Genomic DNA, 21,510 nt, shown 5'->3' on the forward strand with positions numbered 1-21,510 from the left:
TCAGTTTGTACTCTTAAATTATAAAGACCATTTTCTTCAATTACAATATAAAATGATTTATATAAAATTACGAGCGAAAAAAAAGTAATAATAGTTTCTAATGTAAGAAAATCTAATATATAAATAAATATGAGAACATAAAAAAATATTACTAAATCAAGAAAGAAGAAAAAAAAGCAAATGAACAACAAGCATAGAACCTTACTAATATATAAAGCTAAAGATTCAAAAATGTAACGAGCATATTATTAAATATGAAAACTGCTCTAGGAGAGTTTTGAACCTTGGAACTCGCAAATAAATGACCAACACTGACACCAACTGCGCTAATTTGTTGATATGGTAAACATTGCATACGCATAAATATATAGTAATTAGGAAAATGGCTGAGGGGCCCAAGGGCCCCCCTGGACCCACACATTGAATTCTGCATCTAGTATCATACTAAATGGGAATTGGGTATCTTAATATCAAAGATTTGTGGTGGACTTTAATCCCATCCCTTTAGCCGATTTGTACACAAGATCTCTACTCAACCCTTTGGTTAAATGATCGGCTAAGTTATCATGAGTTCTCACAAACTCCACAGATATCACACCATCCATAATAAGTTCACGAATCATGTTATGTCTAACACCTAAGTGTCTTGACTTTCCATTATACACTTGACTATATGCCTTAGCCAAGGTAGCTGCACTATCACATCTGATAGATATAGGTGATATCGGTTTAGGCCACAATGGAATTTCATATATTAGATTTCTTAGCCATTCAGCCTCTTTACCAGCTGCTGCTAATGCCACAAACTCCGATTCCATTGTTGAATTCGTGATACAAGTTTGTTTCTTTGATGCCCAACATATAGCACCACCTCCAAGACGGAATACCCAACCACTTGTGGAAGAATGATCTTCCATATTGGTGATCCAACTTGCATCCGAATAACCTTCAAGAACAGAAGGAAATCCAGAATAAGACAACCTATAATCCATTGTTCCTTTTAAGTACTTAAATACTCGATTCATGGCTTGCCAATGGATTAAACTTGGATTATGAGTATATCGACTCAACTTTCCAACTGCAAAGGCTATATCGGGTCTAGTACTAATCATAGCATACATTAGTGATCCAATAGCCTTTGAATATTCAAGCTGATTCACAGCAACTCCTTTATTAGGCACGAGTTTTGCACTAGGATCAAAAGGAGTCTTAACTGGAGAACAATCTTTGAAGTTAAATTTTTCCAACACCTTCTCAATATAATGTGATTGAGAAATGGAAATTCCTTGTTCTCCATGTGTGATCTTAATTCCAAGAATCACATCAGCCTTCCCCATGTCTTTCATCTCAAACTTAGATGACAAAAATGCCTTTGTTTTATCAACTTGATCTTGGTCAGTACCAAAGATCAACATGTCATCCACATATAAGCAAATGATAACTCCTTTACCGGTAGCATCAAATTTGCTATATACACACTTGTCTGCTTGGTTTAATACAAAACCATTAGACAACACCACGTCATCAAACTTCTGATGCCATTGTTTGGGGGCTTGCTTTAGTCCATAAAGAGATTTTACCAATTTACAAACCTTATGTTCATTACCAGGCATGACAAAGCCTTCTGGTTGTTTGATATAAATCTCTTCATTTAATTCACCATTCAAGAAGGCAGTCTTAACATCCATTTGGTGAATTACAAGATTATGTATAGCAGCAAGTGCTAACAATAATCTAATTGTGGAAATCCTAGCAACAGGAGCATAGGTATCAAAGTAGTCAATGCCTTCCTTTTGTCTAAAGCCTTGGATAACCAATCTGGCTTTATATTTGTCTATGCTTCCATCCACCTTCATCTTCGTTTTGAAGATCCATTTGCTATTTAAAGCTTCACAACCAGGTGGTAAATCAGTCAGTATCCAAGTACCATTTTGGATTATAGAATCCATCTCCTCTTGGATTGCCTCTTTCCAAAATGCAGAATCCCTTGAAGCCATAGCTTCTTTGTAGGTCCTTGGATCATCACCAATAGTAAAGCAATATTGATATTGAAAATTAATCTCATTTCTTGATCCTTCAAGTAAGTACAATTGGAAATCATTTCCAAAAGACTTAGCTTTTCTTGCTCTACTACTTCTCCTAACATCAGGAGGTGTATCAATCACTTTTCCAGTTACACCAGAGTTACTAGACCTTACAGTCATGTCTCCAGGTTTAGGTATAGACGTGAATCTATCCTCATGGCCAAAATCAGCATCCCTTGACTCAATAATAGAGTGCACAGATACATAGTCATTGGGTTCTATTACATAGAACCTATAACAAACAGAATTTTCAGAATAGCCAAGAAACACACAATCTATACCTCTTTGACCTATGGTTTTCATTTTAGGGTCAGTTAGTCTTACCACTGCTCGACAACCCCAAACTCTGAGATAACTCAGTTTTGGTGGTTTCTTATGCCAAAGTTCATAAGGGGTTATCTTGTTCCTTTTATTAGGAACTCTATTCAACAAATAACAGGCTGTTAACATAGCCTCACCCCAAAATCCTTCACTTAGGCCAGAATAACACAACATTGAATTAATCATTTCTTTCAACGTTCTATTCTTTCTTTCCGCTACACCATTTTGTTGTGGTGTATATGGAGCAGTCGTTTGATGTATTATTCCAGTAGATTCAAAATATGTTGGATCATAATACTCACCTCCCCTATCAGTGCGAAGAGTTTTAATCTTCACACCATGATGAAGCTCTACACTTTCTTTAAAGATTTTAAATTTATCAAGAGCTTCATCTTTTGAATGACATAGATAGACATGACAAAATCTAGTAGCATCATCGATAAAAGTAACTACATACTTTTTATTACCAAGTGATGGAGTCGAATGAAAATCACACAAATCACTATGTATAAGTTCTAATACCTTAGTTTCTTTATTGACATTCTTATTGAAAGGTTGTCTAGTTATCTTAGTTAACATGCAAGTTTTACACTTTTCACCATTCAACTCAAATGCTGGTATTAAACTCATTTTCGACATATCTTTCAATCTCTTGTAATGTACATGTCCAAGTCTAGCATGCCACAATTCTGATTTACTAACATGATTACTAGAACTAGTAGAAGTCATGCAAACAGAATTATTAACAAAAGAGACATCTAAATTCAACTTAAACATGCCACATAGATAACCAAAACCAATGAAATTACCATGCCTTGACAGAATGTATTTATCAGATCCTTGCATACATGACATGTTGCACCCGAATCAATCCACCATGAGAGATCATCATCCTGCACATAAAATGCTTCAGAGATTATTGATGCATAATAATTCTCAACCGAATGATCATTAGGTACAAAAAACGAACCTGATTGCTTTTCAGGATCCTTGGATCCATTTGGACCAGCCTCGTTTTTCCCTTTTCCTCCACCCTTTCCAGACTTACAATCCTTCTTGAAGTGCTCGGATTTTCCACACTTCCAGCAAGTCAGTTTGGGCTTCTTATTTCCATCCTTACTGTTATTCCCTTGAAACTTCCGTTTGCCTTGAAACTTACGTTTCTCTTTACCAGCCTTTGAGGATTCACCCTCTTCCACCATGTTCACAGAAGAACCAACCATGTTTTTAGCATTACCAACAAAGAGGCCCTTTCCATATCACGATGGACCGTTCAATTTGGAAAGTCATGTCCCAGTTCGACCAAATTCAACTCCTCCTTCTTATGTTTCAGATTATTTTTAAAATCCTTCCAAGAAGGTGGCAGTTTATCAATAATGCTAGAGACAGAAATGGATTCATCCATCTTCGTATCATTGGGAAAGCTGTCTCAATATCCTCAACAACTCGTTGTATTGTTCCATGACAGGCCTCGAATCAACCATTTTATAGTTAATAAAATTACCAACAAGAAATTTCTTGCTAGAGGCATCCTCTGCCATGTATTTGGCTTCGAGGGAATCCCACAATTCCTTAGCAGACTCAACATTTTGATACACATCAAACAGAGAATCAGACATACCGTTTAAGATGTGACCACGACATATGTAGTCATCGTTCTCCCACTTCATCCGCCTCCTCGTCTGTTCCAGAGTTTCGTTTTCAACAGCCTCGGGCATGGGAGTACTCAGAACATACACGACCTTGAGATTCGTCAGCATGAAATGCATCTTCTTCTGCCAGCGTCTGAAATCCTGGCCACCAAACTTATCCAACTTCGCGAAACCTTTCGTTCCTTTCTTCACCGTTTCCTTGTTCGACATTTTAAATTGATTTGATCTTTGTTGGGGAGATTCAATATATAGAACAGAAAACGGATATCTGAAAGTCGTGATAAACACTTTCAGATCAAATAAATTTGGCGGTTCTACCAAACTATTCGATCGGATAAAATTCAGAAGATTGTTTGAACTTTTTCGAATGCTAATTGTTGAAGATGATCAGAACCATAAGTAACGATCGGATCGGTTTATAAACATGAACAGACGCGTCTGTTCATTTTCTAACCGAAAATAACAGAATTTTAAAGGTTTTCGAAATTGCAAATTGGTCCTTTTACTTTTCCGAAATTACATTTTCGGATGAATTTCTTAAACAACAACTTCGTCGGAAATAAAAAATATGGGCAATGAGTATGGCATTAGAATTAAGACAAAATTGGTAAAGTAATAAGGAGAGGAGGAAAATGATAGTTAAAGTAGTGTCAGTGGATAGTGGGACCAACGTTATTAAATTGATATAATTTTTCAAAAATGGAATGCACATATTTTTGTGAGACGGATGAAAATGAAACATATTTTTATGAGACGGAGGGAGTATCATATTTCCGTAGTTCTTTTTATCATCTGTTTATACACATATAAAAAGGGAGTTCTGGAGATATTTACAAAACTGCCATTTTAAATTAAAAATTATAATTTAATTAAAATTGTCTTTTATTAATAAATTTAGGGGAGTTGATGAATAAAAAAATATTTTTACGGTCGATTATTAAAAATAAATGTCAGGTTTATGAAGGGTTTTTCCGTTTGAAAAACGCCATGAATTTCCAGCCCTTTCTCCTTCCCACACATTTTATTCCATTAATTTTCTAAACTTTTACGACTTCTTTCCTCCTATAAATTCTTATATAGCTGATGGTACTACTGGATATGGATAGCAAGGAGAATCCGGAAACCGATGAGTGGCGCATTTATGAGGATTGACGATCATTGATTGATCTGTGCGATCTCATCATCAGCCACACAACATAAAATTTGGTCTCGCTTAGATTCATATAATACATGTGGTGTTGTAATAAATTTGGTATCGCTAAGATTGATCTGGATAGCTGATAGCCCAGTAGCTCTTGAAAACAGGAAAGCACTGCCGCACAGCAAAACCAGTAGCAATATTCACAAATTCAGAGATGAAATATCAAATAAACAATAAAAAAACTGAACATCGGAAGAATTAGGTCAACACAATTGAATTCTAATCATTTATTGCAACCTAATTCTATGTTCCTCATCCCAATTCAATGTCTGCCAACAAACTATGTGTACCATAATTTACTTGTTCGGTAATGCTTTGCAGCCATAATATGGCCAGCCACACAGTCAGGGGCGGAGCCACGGTGGGTCTAGGGGGGCCCTTGGGCCCCTCAGCCATTTTCCTAATTACTATATATTTATGCGTATGCAATGTTTACCATGTCAACAAATTAGCGCAGTTGGTGTCAGTGTTGGTCATTTATTTGTGAGTTCCAAGGTTCAAAACTCTCCTAGAGCAGTTTTCATATTTAAAAATATGCTCGTTACATTTTTGAATCTTTAGCTTTATATATTAGTAAGGTTCTATGCTTGTTGTTCATTTGGTTTTTTTTCTTCTTTCTTGATTTAGTAATATTTTTTTATGTTCTCATATTTATTTATATATTAGATTTTCTTACATTAGAAACTATTATTACTTTTTTTTCGCTCGTAATTTTATATAAATCATTTTATATTGTAATTGAAGAAAATGGTCTTTATAATTTAAGAGTACAAACTGATTCTTTGACTCTAAATATTTTAAATGTTACATGATATTATTAATAACATCAATTTTATTTTATTTTTCTATAAAAAATTTGGAATAATAACTCTGGTCTAATAAATATGTAAATATATTATTAATAATAAAATTGGTGTTATAGTACTCCATCCGTCCCATAGTAATAGAGTCATTTTACCATTTCTTTTTTTAGTAAAAGTCAACACATTTTTCCACACCTACTTTTAGTGTCTCTTACTCCCTCCGTTCCTTCATAGTTGAGTCATTTTTCCATTTCAGAAAGTTCCCTCATAGTTGAGTCATTTTCATATATAGTAACTTTTTCCCCTCTCCTACGTTACTCTCTCTTACTTTATTCTCTCTACTTTATTCACTTATTACTTTATTCTCTCTACCTTTTTTCTCTTTCTTACCTTTTTATCTATTTATTAACACACTCAACATTCATTTCTTAAACTCCGTGCCGAAAAGTTCTGCCTCAACTATGAGGGAACGGAGGGAGTACTTTTTTCTCTCTTAATCTCTCTACTTTTTTCATTTTTCACTTTATTCTCTCTTTACTTAACTCACCTAACACAATTTTTCTTAATCTCCGTGCGTAAAGAATTGCCTCCATTACTATAGAACGGAGGGAGTATATTCTAACATATTCATCATCTATTTTTCACTTGTGGCTTTTTATATTGCTTATGTACGAGCTGTTTTCGTGTCTCATTAGCACTGAACACAAATTTCAATGGTCGTTTGGGCCCCCCACCGTAAAATTCTTGGCTCCGCCACTGCACACAGTGGCATTTTTGTAAATAATTATAATAGTTAATGTAATAAATTAATAGTAATAATTAATGCTAAGTTGATTTTACATAATAGCCCTTTTCCCACTATTTCGATAAATATTAGGAGAAGTAATATTTGACTTCAAATTTATATATATAACATTCTCTATATAATAATGACAAATATTTATTTCCAAGAAAATTAATGATAAATCTTTAAATTATGTACAATCTTCAATACATTAAACAAATATATATGGATATATTAGAAATAAATCATACCATATCTTAGTAAAAGATATCAATATATTATATAAAAATTATGCTAATAAGTATGTACGCTTGCATATGGTTGATATATTTTACGATCACGTTAAATAAGATTAACTAATCTTGTACACAATGTTCATGCTAGCTATTCTAATTTGTTAGCCATTTTTCCTGAATATGCATTTATATATATAATTGTATTGCATATCATAAAATTACTTAATATTATTATAATTGTACCATATAATCGAAAGTTTAATTTCATTTATATATGCCACATATTAATATTATAAATAATTGGTATATTAGAATATTCCCACGATATATTATGTAAAATATATAATATTATTACATTACAAAAACTACTAGAATATTATATAACCATCATTAGGGATGTAATCAATTCCTAACTAATTACCAATCTCAAATTGAGACCAATTTTCAACCATTAGATTAGAAGATCTTGTGATTAATATAATGCCAAGTGTAATATATTTTAAATTAAAATATTTATTAATTAAATTAAAAGGGTATTAATGTCAAATCACTATATGTAGTAATTATATTAACTACTTTCTCTCTCTCCTCAAAATCATCTCAAATCTTTAAATTTACGTAACTCTCTCAATTTAAATTATTTTTTTGTAAAAAAGCATATTTGATATTTTGTCTACTATTTATTGAGATTTTGTGAGCTTTAATCTCATCCACTCATTTTAAAATCCATGGGTGGAGATTTAGTCTTAATTTTGGATTAGGGTGCTAAAAGCATTAGAATAGGACCCTATGGGCATATATATATATATATATACATATATATAAAATGTGCATTATAATTAGGAATAAATGATAAGTCAGTCACGTGATTTTGTGGAAGTTGAATGATTTATTTATTTTATTGAATATTTTATCTTTAGATTTAATAATGTGGGGAGTCGTGAGATTCATTTTATTTGGCATTCTCTGCTTTGCTACTCACCTTTTTCTCTCTTAACCCTAATTCTAAAATCTAAACAATGCCGCCGCCGCCTCCATTTCTCTGTTCTTGAATGTCAGGCTCTAATTCTTAACACAATTCCGCGGCATTCACTAGTTCTCCTCGATCTTCCTCCTTAAACCTATTTCTAAACAATTCCTCATTTTCAGAGACATCTCCAGCCATCATCAGCCCAGGAGATTAGATTAGGAAAATGTGTTCTAAACTTCAAGTTGGATTGTTGTGTGCAAGAGAGCAGTGAGGGCAAGGGTCTACGGAAGAGAAATAGCCATTTTCAAAAAAAAAAATCTCCTGAAATGGTTCAACTGGCCGGCGGTTTCCGGCCCAACCGGCCGGTTTTTCCGGCTCAAAACGGTCCAACTAGACAACGGTTTTTAACACTGAATCGGACCGGACACAGCACCGGTTCGCGGCCGAACCGGTCCAACCAACCGGTCTAGTTCGATTTTTAAAACACTGGAAATGATATTCCATTCTCAATTCTTGACACGAATTTCAATGTTGTTACAATAATCACCATTTTCAAAAGAAATGAAAGTGGAGATTTGTCAAGCCGTGACTATCTATAGGGCTAAATAGATTTGTATCAAACGCACTGAACGCTCATTAATGCTCCGAATTGAGACTAAATCTTGCTATATCCACAAAGATGAACACACCCTAAGTATTGATACAATTACTGTCAATGATTATTCATTCAAATTTTCTTTAAAAACTCAAACATATGTTTGTTTCAAAGTTAATGTCTTGCTAGTTTAGCTAATAGTAGATCGTCCCACTATGTCAAAGTTGATAATCGAATTTGTGTCTCAGTAAGGGAATGTCCCTAATAAGGGTTAGTGTATACGCTATGATTGCGAGTCATTGAGTCGGTTGGCTGGTCAATATGTCTGGGAAAGTGGCCACCTTTTCAAAGAACTTAGATTGCATAGTCGAATTTTAAACTCACAAAAGAACTTTGTAAGCTCGAACCATTTAAAAGAAAATTCATGTGTGTTATTGTGACAACATGATAATATTACAAAAGGCATGTATCTTTTGGCATGTGTATCCTGAGTATCTACTTACTCACTCGCATATATAGCTAAACGTGGAGTATGATAGTATTACCAAAAGACTATACTCCCTCCGTCCCAGAGAAGTTGACACATTTTCCTTTTTAGTTTGTCCCACAAAAGATGTCACATTTCCCTTTTTGGAAAAAGTTCTCTCTCACATGAATATAAAAATTATATTTTCTCTCTCCATTTAACACACAAAACAAAACCTCCTAAAATCCCGTGCCATTTTTAAAGTATGCCAACTTCTCTGGGACGGAGGGAGTACTACAATACAATACATAAACTTAAATATGGATGTAATCAAATGCAAACTATAAATATTATACAAACTTTAAACTAAGATTTGAATAGTTAGAAAATGTCAACAGATGACAAAATAACAACAACAGAAAATGTTAACACATTGTCATCGGTTGATGTTGAATTGACATTTTCTGTTGATGTTATTTTGTTATCTGTTGACATTTTCTAACGGTCCAGATTATAATTTGAAATTCATATAATATCTAGAATTTGCATTTTATCATTATCCTACTTAAACATGTACCAAATATAGCATGATATAGTAGTCCATCTTAATCATAATCAAATGTAGTATGTAAAATTGCATTTCTTGAATGTGTTGGGGTATATCCCGTATCCCAAGAGGAATAGAGTTTTAGCTAAAGTTGCATAACACAGAGAATAATAATCTGAATTTTTTCTCGTATAAAGTACTGGTATAGTTATAGTACTATTATTGTTGATGCAGTTAGATTAATAAAATAAATATAACAAAAATAATTCAATTATAACTTGTAAAGTTGAATTTAAATAACGATTAATGAGTTATATCGATATCATACTGCTGAATTCAGAGAAGGAAATGAGTAAATCGAAGCTGCTGAATTCATTCATTAACTGTTTCCCATTCATAAAACAAAAAAGTTTGAGAGCTTGATGTAAAGGAATCTTTCTGGCGTATTACTTATAGATTAGAAGGAAGCTGAACATTTTCGAGGATTAACATATCCGCTGTAGGTTCTTATCGACAACACAGAGGATAGAGACTGAGGAAAAGAGAATCCATCTGTTTCAGGAAAAGACCATATTATTCAAAAGCTGGTTTTGTGACCACTCATCCACATCATCCATTATACTGATGGCTAGTTGTTCGTTTCTCTTCCCTCCGGTAGGTAAGGAATAACCTCAACTCTGCTGCAATGATAACAAGTCATGATAAGGATTCCAGGCTGCTTATCTGGAAGTATTACTCTCTCTTTTTAATCATTGCTTAAGATTTTTCCTTTTTTGTTCTCCCATGGTCAAAGTCTGTTTCTGGGATTCCTCACTTTATTTCTTCATGGGACCTCACTAATATCAAATAGTTTTAGCCATGCAAATCTGAAAATAAGTTATTCTTTTGTTTTGTTTTTTATTCAACTTGTTGCTTGGTAGTTGCTACCATATCCAAATGTAGTAGTATCTTTTTTTGGTGAGTTTGATGGCACATATAAACCTGGACTATATCCAAATACTACTAATTTTACGCCTAAAGTTTTGTTTGTTCATGTTAATCGAGTCACAAATGATTCTCTAGACACGTATTGGTGCATCATGTTTAGCCGTTTAGGTTAGACAAGACTTCAAGTGTTCTTGTCCTACATGGTTACATATATATGAGAGGTGCGCCTAGAGCACAGGTAACAGGTTCACATGTTTTCCTTATTTAAATCTCATCTGCTCAAATCAATACTATTTCATTTGTATCACAAAGAAATAGACACCGACTGTATGACTTGCAAGTATACTAACATAGGGCGGTAGGGGATTTGTGATATTTCCATTTATCACTTGGAGCTCTCTCCAAGAATATCATACTATGCTGGAAAAAGTTACTGATAGTTATATCAACTAGTGGGTACCCAAATTATTAAGCAGTGGCAAGTCAGTAAATTCTTTTGAGGATAAGAACACCTTGTAGCACATAGTGCATGAATATGGCAAATTCGAGTAAATTACTATCTTGCATGTACCCCACCCACAGGGGAGCATCCATGGTTAGATGATTGGCCTCTTGCCTTTACCCCCCACCTCCACCACATCCCACCCACCCACGGGGGAACATCCATGATTAGGTGACTGGTCAGTAAGATAAATAATCTTGCATTTAATTCCAATAACAGTATGCTGGTTAACTATTTGGTATTGGCTTCGCAACCTCAGGTAACTATACTATATATATACTTATCTTTTTGTGAAGTTTGGAAGATCGTATGTTTTTATTTTACTCTAATCGGCTAGAAGAGGAATAAATGTATCTCTTTGTCTACCAAAATAAATATCAATAGCTTTTATCGTATAAGAGGACTTTGTGCGATAAAGAATGAGTTAGAGCTGCGATGTAAGTGTTCTGTGCAGACATTGAAATCCTCGTATAGGATATTTATTAAACCCCCCCTTTTCAATCCAGTTAGTTATAACTTCATTTTTTAAAGCATTTTGTGCTCTTAATTCCTCAGTAGTATCATTGAATCTTTATAAGTTCAAGTTTTAGAGGGACATGACATGTGGTGAGATGGTGAAAACTCTCACAGCTGCAATAGATTTTTGTGTGTGCATGTGTGTTTTGTTCCTATCCAAGATTACATAAAAAAAACTAGACGTGGCACTGGGGGACCTTCCTTGAATCTTTTTCCCCCAGTTATGCATGGAATATTTATCCTATATAACTGTATGCCATTGTTGCTCTTTTCCTATTATAAACCAAAAGCTTCAACTATTTTCCTTTTTCACTTTCTTTCTTCTTATTCTATACAATGGAACGCCAAGCTGCCTATTTGAGGAATGCTTTGTTTGATCAGGTACATGTCTCCCTTACCATAGCAACAACAATTGCAATCTTTAAATCTGCCATTTTTGAAGCAAAGGATTTTCTTTTGGATGGTTTGGATATGATTGCCTTTCTAAACTTGGTTCTTTCATACAGTATGTCAAAAAGTAGCCCCGTAAGATTTATTTTTTCCCAGTTTATTCTTAAATGATAGTCTTTGTGAGAAATGATATTTAATTGATCTATAATTTCTTCCCGGATTTGACTCTAGCATTATGACATCATTTCATTTTTCTTTAGACATTCTTCTCAAAATTAAGATCTGTCTTGCCTTGTTAACCTAGTGGTGCTTCTCTCTCAGGGATATCTTGATGAACAGTTCCTTCAACTGGAAGATTTGCAAGATCAAGCCAACCCTCATTTTGTTGAAGAAGTGGTCAAGCTATTCTACACTGACTCGGTCCGATTAATACAAAGCATTGAACTGACACTGTGAGTTGCAGGAACTATAATTGCCAACATTCTTTCTTACATCACTGGTTCTTGTTTTTTAAATTTTCAACTCTAATATTATTTGATCCAGAAAAAACACCCCTCGGGACTTCGAGAAACTGGATAAGATCATGCATCAGTTCAAGGGTAGCACCACTAGGTACATATGTAGTACATATAAATATCCCACCAACATTCTAGGAAATTGATTGAATGCAGACTAGCACAGTGCAATATTTAGCTCTGAACAAATTTCTCATGGATAAATGGATAATTCTCTAATTTTTTTTATTATTTCATTGCTTTTTTATTTGATAATCTCAACCTTGTATCCGCAGTATTGGCGCCAAAAAGGTCAAGAAGGAATGCACACAATTTCAAGAATACTGCAATGTTGGCAACGTTGAAGGGTATTTTTGCTTCCCTTATCCCATATTTTCATGCCAAATTTGAATGTTAAGTTTTTTCTTTTGAGTTAAAATGTTCTGTATGTCCATGTGCTACAATATTTATGCGATTTTGGCAGTATCTTTTTGCCCGTAAATAACCTTTTTCGTTTAGAATTATACAATTTTTACAATATGTTCATTGTAGGTGCATTAGGGAATTCCAAGAGGTAAAACAAGAGCATGCAGCCCTCAAGAGGAAGCTTGAGAATTATTTTCAGGTCTTTCACGTTGTGCATGTGGGTATACATTTCTCTGTATTGGAATGATAGGTGATTTTTGATTCACAAGTTAATTGTTTTTTTATTTTGTATTTTCAGCTTGCAAGAGAAGCTCGTTAAGTCACTTACATAACGATTATAGTGATGCCAAATAGCTATAATGTAACCTTTTTATAGAAAAAAATAAACTTCGAAATGTATGTAAACAAGTGATCAGTTCAACTTAATGTCATTTGCTGATTTATTTCATCCCCAAATTGAAAAAAAATATTTCTTTTTGAGTGTAATACACTGCATTATAGGCCTTGAAAATATAAATATCTCAGCATGGACTGTTGGACTAATGAAAAACACACACTTGTTTCATGCCATCAAGCAAGTCGAAATTCCACAAATAACGAATCTAATTCGTGAATACGACCTGCTGTTTCATGATATCCAGTGTGGTGTTTTCACACAAGTGAGAAATCTGGTTCAGGTTCAGATTTGAATCAGTGTGATAGATTTGGCCCATTCCCTTTCAATATTGTGAAGAATGTAGATTTAGAGTACAGTGGTTTTTTGAAGGAAAATTATTAAACAAAAAGGCTAAAGATACTAGGCTAGATAGCAGCAACTTGATTTTCCGGAGAAGAAACCTCATATAGCACCAAGAGTCAAAAAAATTTAGCCATTGAGATTTTGAGAGAGAAAAAAAGACTAAAATCTGGCAGAATTATGAAAGACTGCTGTAAGTACATTATCAAAGGGTAATTTAAGGTAATGAACTGCAAAACCTAGTTGAGATGATAATCAGCACCTGCAGTTCATTGTGCACAAAATGACACCTCTCCTTGACCTCAATGCCACCACATACAAGCATATGTATACCTTCATTTTTATCTAGATAATAATAATAGATGTGACATATTGCTCACCAATCCGAGGGTTTATTATTCAAATTTCCAAGGCGTAAGCTGAATAAATGCAGTCGACAAGCATAACTTATATCCTCATTCTCTAGCACAAGAAAACAGAGTACAACAGCACAATTTAACAAGGCATCTCGATGAGTCTGAAGGCCACCAGGAAAGCACCATCAATTCCTTCCCTCGCAAATGTGTTTTCCAAATATATCAGAGACAGAATGGTGCTGGAGGAGTGTTCTTCCTGTGCTCACCTGGTCAGACTTATTTACAAAAGCAATCAGAAGAGTCCAACCTGTAGGGGAGATTGTGTTAATGAACTTTAGGGTGCATAACAAATGAAATAATCCAACGCCAATTATCTTCACATAACACAATGCTCACAATGATATTAATTTACGCAATCAGCTTTGAGATGGAATTGATTGTAAATGAGCTTCAGCAGAAATAACAAAAGACCAGATATTTGCTAATCCAAATCTTGATTCTTCTAACTGTACCTAGTGCCAAGTAATATCCTGAAAATTAAGATATGCTGAAAGCTCAATGCCTGAGAATAACAAGTGAGGAAATGCAGTGTGCAACAATACCAACTTAGCCCAGAGAGGGAGGCTCCTGCTTTTACACGATAGTTGCTTCAGATTTCAGAGCATCTGCAGCATCATTCAAGCATCAACACTGTCCGGTAATGCCTTCTCGATTTCCTGTCATACAAATCTGAAGTCTACATTGGAGATAGAATAGGTGATGGAAGCTCGACAGCAACTTTATGGTTTGGGAAGTGTAGGTGGACATCTGCAGAGACATGGTCACGTAATAAGTGAATTTTAATGAATAAATCCCGGGAGTGGGTGTGCTTTCTATATTTATCAATTAATTTCGTGATAACATCTCATATGTGATGCAACAAGATGAAAATTTTACCACGAGATAATTCTACATCCACGCCATACTCCAGTGCCATATCATCATATAGCATGTCAAGAGCCCGGTGAATATCTTCTGCATCTTCAATTAAAAAGTCACCAGCGTGAAACTCACGAAGGTGGCCGTCCGTCTCAATCCAACTACATCCTGGAGTTTTAGTAACACCCTTCTGTTTCATTAGTGTTCTCATCCTAGCACAATCCTCCCACCTCCTCACATCAGCATAAATTTTAGATGAGATTATATAGTTTCCGGAGTTTGAGGGCTCCATTTTCAGGAGAAGCTGACTAACTCTCTCCCCAATATCTACGTTCTTCAGTTTCTGGCAGGCAGCGAGCAATGCCCCCAATAAAATCTCATCGGGTTTTTGAGGCATCTTCTGAATGAAGTCCCAAGCTTCATACACACGTCCAGCACGAGAAAGAAGATCAACCATGCAAGAATAGTGCTCAACTTTCGGAGTCAGCTTGAAGAAGGAGCTCATCAAATCAAATAATCGACGCCCTTCATCCACCAAACCAGCATGAACACAAGCAGAAAGCACCCCTATGAATGTGATGTCGTCTGGGCATAAGCCTTTTTCCTCTAACATGCGCTGAAACAGGGTGAGTGCATCCTCCGCTCTCCCATTAAAAGCATGTGCAGATATCATCGTGTTCCAAGAAACCTCATTTCTCACAGGCATGTCTTCAAAAACCCTTGATGCATATTCCAGATTGCCACATTTCGCGTACATGTCAACCAGAGCTGTTCCAACATAAATATTATTATGAAATCCTCTCTCGGATGCATATTTATCAATCCAGATCCCCAAATCAAGAGCACCAATTGAAGCACACGCTGAGAGAACTGCTATCAGGGTGATCTCATTAGGCTCTGGCCCAGTTTCCTTCATGGCATTAAACAGTGAGAGAGTTTCATCTGATTGTCCATTCTGTGCATATCTATTTCACATGAAATCAACAATCACTACAGGTGAAAACAAATCAACACAAACACACACAAAGACGAAGATTACCATCGTGGCATGATACACAACAAGATACAGTAAAAACCTCAAATGCGAATAGTTTATATAGGAAAAAACTCCATGTAGTAATAAAAAATCATGGTCGGGACTCATTATATTTAAGAAATAAACTCCACACTGTAACAAGCCTATATTTTTTTTAATGCCATCTTAAGTATTTATGCCTCCTTAAAGAAATGATGATATTCTCTCTCTCTCTCTCTCTCTCTCTCTCTCTCTCTCTCTCTCTCTCTCTACACACACAAATGCGCGTGAATTATATGAAAAATATAATAGTACCAAATACAAGCAGTAACCACTTTTCTAGTTCATTATACACGATCAATGCATCATTACATACATACATACATTTATGTACTATCAAAGTGCATAAACTTGTATTTATCCGGATAATTATATGAAGGTTTTACTGTAATAGAACAAAAACCAAGAAATGAGACTGCAAACAAAGTTACACTAACCCAGTAATCATGGAGTTCCAAATGACTATTTCTTTCTTCTTCATGCCATCAAAAACCCTTCTCGCAGATTCCAATTCCCCACACTTCCCATACATATTAATCAAAGCAGACCCAATGTAAGAATTCAGCTCCATCCCTTTCCTCACCACATGCTCCTCCACCAATCCCCCCAATACCAAATCCCCCAAATCTCCACATGCAGCGAGCACGCTAACAAGCGTCATCTCATCCGGCTCCACTCCCCGCTCCCGCATCTCCCCAAACATCTCCACCGCCTCTCCAGAACAGCCCAGCCTCGAATATCCCGATATAATCGAGTTCCACGACACCAAATCCCTCTCCGTCATTTCATCAAACACCTTCCTCGCAAACCCCACCTCTCTACACCTCGCATACATCGTGATCAGCGAATTCGCCACGTGAAAATCCACCAGCAGGCCGCATTTCCAAACCTCGCAATGCACCGATTTCCCAACCCCCAACGCTTCCAGGCTCCCGCACGACATAGAGACGAAAGGGTAAGTGAAATTGTCGGGCCTCACGCGTCATCTCATCCGGCTCCACTCCCCGCTCCCGCATCTCCCCAAACATCTCCACCGCCTCTCCAGAACAGCCCAGCCTCGAATATCCCGATATAATCGAGTTCCACGACACCAAATCCCTCTCCGTCATTTCATCAAACACCTTCCTCGCAAACCCCACCTCTCTACACCTCGCATACATCGTGATCAGCGAATTCGCCACGTGAAAATCCACCAGCAGGCCGCATTTCCAAACCTCGCAATGCACCGATTTCCCAACCCCCAACGCTTCCAGGCTCCCGCACGACATAGAGACGAAAGGGTAAGTGAAATTGTCGGGCCTCACGCCTAGATTCTTCATTCTGGCGAACAAATCCAGCGCGGAATCGAATTTCTCCCATGACGTGGCGAGACCCCTGATCATGACATTGAAAGCGTAGCTGTTGGGTGGGATTTGGGGGAAGAGGAGGGTGGAGTAGGAGAAGTGTTTGAGCTCGATGATTTTGGAGAGCAAGTAATTGGGCATAGGCATGGGAATTGAGTGAATCAGGATTTGCGTGTGGATTTGCTGCACTAATCTGGTTGATTTGCTCTGCTTCAAGAGAAGCAAGAGGTGATTGATCAGTGCTTTTTCTGGTCGCTTCGAGCTTCTGTTTGGCGCCAAGAAATTGCAGGAGACTCTTGTTCGAAAAATCATTTTCTGATCAAAACTCACAAAACGCTCTCTTTTTACATAAATCCCTTAAAATTGAATAGTTTCTGCCAAAATTTTAAAATTGGGCTACAGTAATGAATTTTACTCCCTCCGTCGTTACGAGTCCTACTTTGCCATTTCGGTATGTTCCAAAATAAAAGTCATATTTTACTTTTACCATAAAGGGTAAATAGTACTCACATTACAACAACTTATTTCACTCACACTTTATTATAAAACTAATATATTAGTGAGACTCAAATTCCACTAATTTATTCAAGCCACTTTTCGTTACATATAACTCCTATCGTAACTAAATAGGATTCCTACTGCGGGACGGGGGAGTAACACATTTCTCAATTTTTACGAATGTCTAATTTAGATGAAATTACAGTGACATGACATTTGAAATATTTTAGAGGATAAAATCTCCCCTTAGTTTTATCATTTTTGTCAATCGCCGTCAATTTGAAATGCATTTGCACCAAATCAATAATACAAATAAGTAATCAAAATATTTTTTTATAGAAAAATTATTACTAAGATTAGTGATTTCACTACAAGTTTCAACTTTGCGGGACAAACCAGATTTAGCTGAAATGCATGAATTTTGCAGCAATTTACCCATAAACTAGTTAGTATTTGATCACACACTTATAAACTAGTTAGAATTTATATCTTTGTGTTGATATTTTTAACATATAACATTGATATTAGTTATTACTACTAGTTATTACTGTAAACTAGTTAGTATTTGATCACACACCTATAAAAACCTCATTTTCAATTGAAGATAACGAAAGTTGATTACATGATAGAAATTACATTTTCTGAATTTTTACTTGATAGTACTTCGAAAAGGCTTGGAAGAGTGAATCGTAAATGGTAGTGAGGTTGGATTTTATGAATTACTATGAGATGTAAAATTTAGCAACAATTAAGACAACATAACCTGTAGTGCTCTTTGACACATCAGGGAATCCAGATTCATAATAAAAATAGATCTTAAGGCCAAAAAATTTGAAAATAGTGAGAAGGTATCTCAAACATGCTTACGTTTTGTCTAGAAGGATTCTGGTGGTATTTATTTTTTATGAGTTCTAGAAAATATGTAAATCCCATTGTCCAGAAACTTTTTTTAAAGTTCCCTCTAAAAAAGATTTATGTCAAAATTGGAAAGCAGCATACAAACAGATCACGAGTAGTACAAACATCTGGAGCACAAATTAAACTAAGACAGCCCCAACTCCATTTTCTCTTATGATGGTTTGTAGTGTGTATTCCTCCTTGCGCATTCCAATATAGTCTTATCTGCCGTGATGAAATATCCAGCTATCGATGCTGTTCCACACAAAACAAAAATTAAAAGTCACTTCATTCGTTTGAAATATGTTTGAAAATCAAACCAAATGGAGTATGTAAATTGAGGCATTAGATTAGATGATAATCATGTTACATGGTAGATGAATCCAAGATGCAGCATTAGGCATCCAATGAAATCTGCGTGACTAGCTTTCTTGATGCTTCTAATAAAATCTTCCATGGAAAACAAATTCGAGTGCACCCAACCCCATCTTTTGGATGGCCTAGTGATGGATTTCATGAGTTCAAAGCCAAAAATCACTAAGGTTGAACAATGGATCTCACAATGGTTTCCCAGATTTAGGCCATTGCAAGACCGCATCCATATTTAGCATCTATAGATTTGTCCTCTAATATTAAAACTAACCCCTATATGCAGCCAACATTGTGTTGAAATGCAGCGTTTACCTAAGCGGTGATAGTTTTAGTGAAGACAAGGAGAACATGGTTATGGAATACGGAGTCTACAACTCAGCTTGTCTTTACTAAAAGTCTAAAACTGTTTCTAAGAAACTTGTATACTACTTATTTTCGACAAACTAAGATGGTAACATACCAGCAGATATAATGAGTGCCTGTCCAGTATGGTTGATATTCGCCTTTGCCCAAGGAACCTTTCGACAAACTATCAACTGAAAGATTTGCAAAACATAATTCAGTACATAGATTTCAGATCATAACTCACACAGCATTCCAAGATAGTCTAATACAACGGAAAAACACAGCATACTATCTCATACCATATTTTGACCATTTTCAATCTATCTTATACAATGTGTGTTTATGTGCACATTGTGAAATTAGATTGAAACAGAATCAAAAAAAGAACTGGATCAGATCCCTATAAGCTAGAATCAAGCACTCCATTATGAAGTTTAACAGTGACCAATACCGTTCGTCCCCATGTCATCCATAATGACAGAACACTAACACATTTTGAGGGCAACCAGCCAATTCATTTCCATGAACAATTTCATAGTTAGAGCATCATTGTTATTTTAACTGTGATCAAAATCGATCATAGCTCGTTCCACCCCACGCCTCTCTAATGACCGAACAATAACACGTCTCTGAGTGCAATTAACCCTTTTCCATAGTTTGGAAATGCAAGCATTGTAAGTATCACAATATGATTGAAAAAAGCTACACACTAAACAAAAATAAATGATTTCTTCAGGCAAAAATAGTAGAATTCACATACAGTGGGAATTGCGCTGGCGACACAGGCAATTGCAGCAGCCTTAGTTCCAGCACGAACACCTTCTGCAAATCCAACACAGCGAGAAGAGAAAACCACAAAGTATTATTCAGCTCAACATGCACGAAAAATGCCAAAACTGAATTCAACTAATCATCGATTTTCAAAATCGTATCATAATTGACATGTTGATTGCATAAAAAAACTCTAGCAATCTGCAATTGAAACCGAAATTCGAATCATACCCCTAATTAACCAAAATCGAAACAAAAAACAAATAAAACAGGGGGTTTCCAATAAGGTTCACGAACAGTTATGAGATTGCCAAAAAAAGGCTACAGAAACAGATTTTCAGATTGAATCAAAAATGAAAAAAAGCATGAAACCTTGGGTGCACATCTTTGAGCGAAGCATCTTGGCATCTTCCTGTGGTGATTGGATGAGCAGAGAGGTCTTGCGGCTTGCATACAAGTCCCTCAACTCTGACGGAATCCCCATTTTCCCCCAATCCTTGATTCGAAAATCCTCTCCCTCTCTGTCTCTCTCTCGATTCGAAAATGAAAACTGCGGGCTTGATTACAAATTTACAATCTAAATCCGTATGCGCTGACACCCTTTTGTAGTCAGTCTGTCCACGTGGCGGCTCGATGGTGGGTCCCCGGTCAAATTATTGCGTACAGAGACCAATTGCGACTTTGTAATTACGTAAAAAATTTCGATTCATGAAATTATTCAAAGTTGTGCTATTCGTGTTTGTATTTCAGTATATATCTTATGCTTCTGATCTAATGTAAAATTGGATTTTAATATAAAAACATAGAACAAAATTACATGTGGGGGCATGTTTAGGTTATTGTTACTATATTTTTAGGTCATTTTATTAATGTATGGTTTAAAATGAGCTAAAAATGATATTAAACCCAGATTTTATGAAATGACATAAAATTGATTAATAATGATATTATGTATTTTGGCCAATTATTAATCATTAGATCTATCTAATTCTAGGACCAAGATTTGGGCTGTATTTCTGAATTTAGATGCATTGTTGTTTGGATCATATTATATGATTTTAGTGTAAAATTGAGAAAAATAAGAGTATTGTTAGTAGAAAATGAAACATACCTAATAAAGAGAAAAATATTTACTAAAAAAATGATAGAAATTAATTTTAACCGACAATCCAAAATGAAAAAACAAGGCTATTTTTTGAGAATAAATATAGTAGTATTAATTTTAGCAAACATTCACGTTTGGTACATTTCTTAAAATAAATTATAACTATATGATTAAAATCAA

General features: G+C 35.4%; 3 protein-coding genes across 10 annotated transcripts; 1 reads left to right on the plus strand and 2 right to left on the minus strand.

The window, feature by feature from the left end:
* The first annotated feature begins 11,725 nt into the window (after nucleotides 1-11,725).
* Nucleotides 11,726-13,362, plus strand: LOC125217135 (histidine-containing phosphotransfer protein 4-like). Of its 3 annotated transcripts, none has more exons than XM_048118967.1 (6): nucleotides 11,726-11,985; nucleotides 12,316-12,446; nucleotides 12,538-12,606; nucleotides 12,785-12,856; nucleotides 13,041-13,113; nucleotides 13,213-13,362. In XM_048118967.1, the coding sequence occupies exons 1-6, from the start codon at nucleotides 11,941-11,943 to the stop codon at nucleotides 13,231-13,233; spliced, it is 411 nt and encodes a 136-aa protein (XP_047974924.1). In that variant the 5' UTR covers nucleotides 11,726-11,940; the 3' UTR covers nucleotides 13,234-13,362. The 3 variants fall into 3 exon arrangements, with proteins under 3 accessions (XP_047974924.1, XP_047974925.1, XP_047974923.1); XM_048118966.1 differs by having other exon boundaries at nucleotides 11,810-11,985; nucleotides 13,041-13,131; XM_048118968.1 differs by lacking the exon at nucleotides 12,538-12,606 and having other exon boundaries at nucleotides 11,733-11,985; nucleotides 13,041-13,131.
* A 660-nt stretch (nucleotides 13,363-14,022) lies between these two features.
* On the minus strand, nucleotides 14,023-17,654 carry LOC125211407 (pentatricopeptide repeat-containing protein At2g34400). 6 transcript variants are annotated; one of them, XM_048111180.1, is made up of 6 exons: nucleotides 17,299-17,635; nucleotides 16,437-16,973; nucleotides 14,943-15,889; nucleotides 14,613-14,813; nucleotides 14,403-14,536; nucleotides 14,023-14,313 (listed from the first exon to the last, which is right to left on the minus strand). In XM_048111180.1, exons 1-4 carry the CDS (start codon nucleotides 17,487-17,489, stop codon nucleotides 14,743-14,745), a joined length of 1,746 nt encoding a protein of 581 aa, XP_047967137.1. In that variant the 5' UTR covers nucleotides 17,490-17,635; the 3' UTR covers nucleotides 14,023-14,313; nucleotides 14,403-14,536; nucleotides 14,613-14,742. The 6 variants fall into 6 exon arrangements, with proteins under 6 accessions (XP_047967137.1, XP_047967138.1, XP_047967139.1 ...); XM_048111181.1 differs by having other exon boundaries at nucleotides 14,403-14,518; nucleotides 14,609-14,813; XM_048111182.1 differs by having other exon boundaries at nucleotides 14,403-14,813; nucleotides 16,437-16,888; nucleotides 17,214-17,654.
* A 1,095-nt stretch (nucleotides 17,655-18,749) lies between these two features.
* LOC125212294 (early nodulin-93-like) lies at nucleotides 18,750-20,803 on the minus strand. Its single transcript, XM_048112415.1, has 4 exons — nucleotides 20,598-20,803; nucleotides 20,215-20,276; nucleotides 19,570-19,645; nucleotides 18,750-18,992 (listed from the first exon to the last, which is right to left on the minus strand). The coding sequence occupies exons 1-4, from the start codon at nucleotides 20,707-20,709 to the stop codon at nucleotides 18,910-18,912; spliced, it is 333 nt and encodes a 110-aa protein (XP_047968372.1). The 5' UTR covers nucleotides 20,710-20,803; the 3' UTR covers nucleotides 18,750-18,909.
* Nucleotides 20,804-21,510: the final 707 nt, after the last annotated feature.

This window comes from Salvia hispanica, chromosome 3, assembly GCF_023119035.1.
Source record: "Salvia hispanica cultivar TCC Black 2014 chromosome 3, UniMelb_Shisp_WGS_1.0, whole genome shotgun sequence".
NCBI classification, from domain to species: domain Eukaryota; kingdom Viridiplantae; phylum Streptophyta; class Magnoliopsida; order Lamiales; family Lamiaceae; genus Salvia; species Salvia hispanica.

Bases quoted from the DNA above. Each gene is read 5' to 3' on its own strand.
- LOC125217135 (XM_048118966.1), top strand. From the start codon at position 11,941: ATGGAACGCCAAGCTGCCTATTTGAGGAATGCTTTGTTTGATCAG. The intron at 12,607-12,784 runs GTACATATGTAG...TTGTATCCGCAG, and splicing joins TTCAAGGGTAGCACCACTAG to TATTGGCGCCAAAAAGGTCA. The intron at 13,132-13,212 runs GTGGGTATACAT...TTGTATTTTCAG, and splicing joins AGGTCTTTCACGTTGTGCAT to CTTGCAAGAGAAGCTCGTTA.
- LOC125211407 (XM_048111182.1), bottom strand. From the start codon at position 17,654: ATGATTTTTCGAACAAGAGTCTCCTGCAATTTCTTGGCGCCAAACAGA. The intron at 16,889-17,213 runs GTTTGGAAATGC...GTGCATTGCGAG, and splicing joins GGAAATCGGTGCATTGCGAG to GTTTGGAAATGCGGCCTGCT. The intron at 15,890-16,436 runs GTTAGTGTAACT...CATGTGAAATAG, and splicing joins TGGAACTCCATGATTACTGG to ATATGCACAGAATGGACAAT.
- LOC125212294 (XM_048112415.1), bottom strand. From the start codon at position 20,709: ATGGGGATTCCGTCAGAGTTGAGGGACTTGTATGCAAGCCGCAAGACC. The intron at 20,277-20,597 runs GTTTCATGCTTT...TTGGATTTGCAG, and splicing joins CTCAAAGATGTGCACCCAAG to AAGGTGTTCGTGCTGGAACT. The intron at 18,993-19,569 runs GTATGTTACCAT...TGTGTGGAACAG, and splicing joins GGCACTCATTATATCTGCTG to CATCGATAGCTGGATATTTC.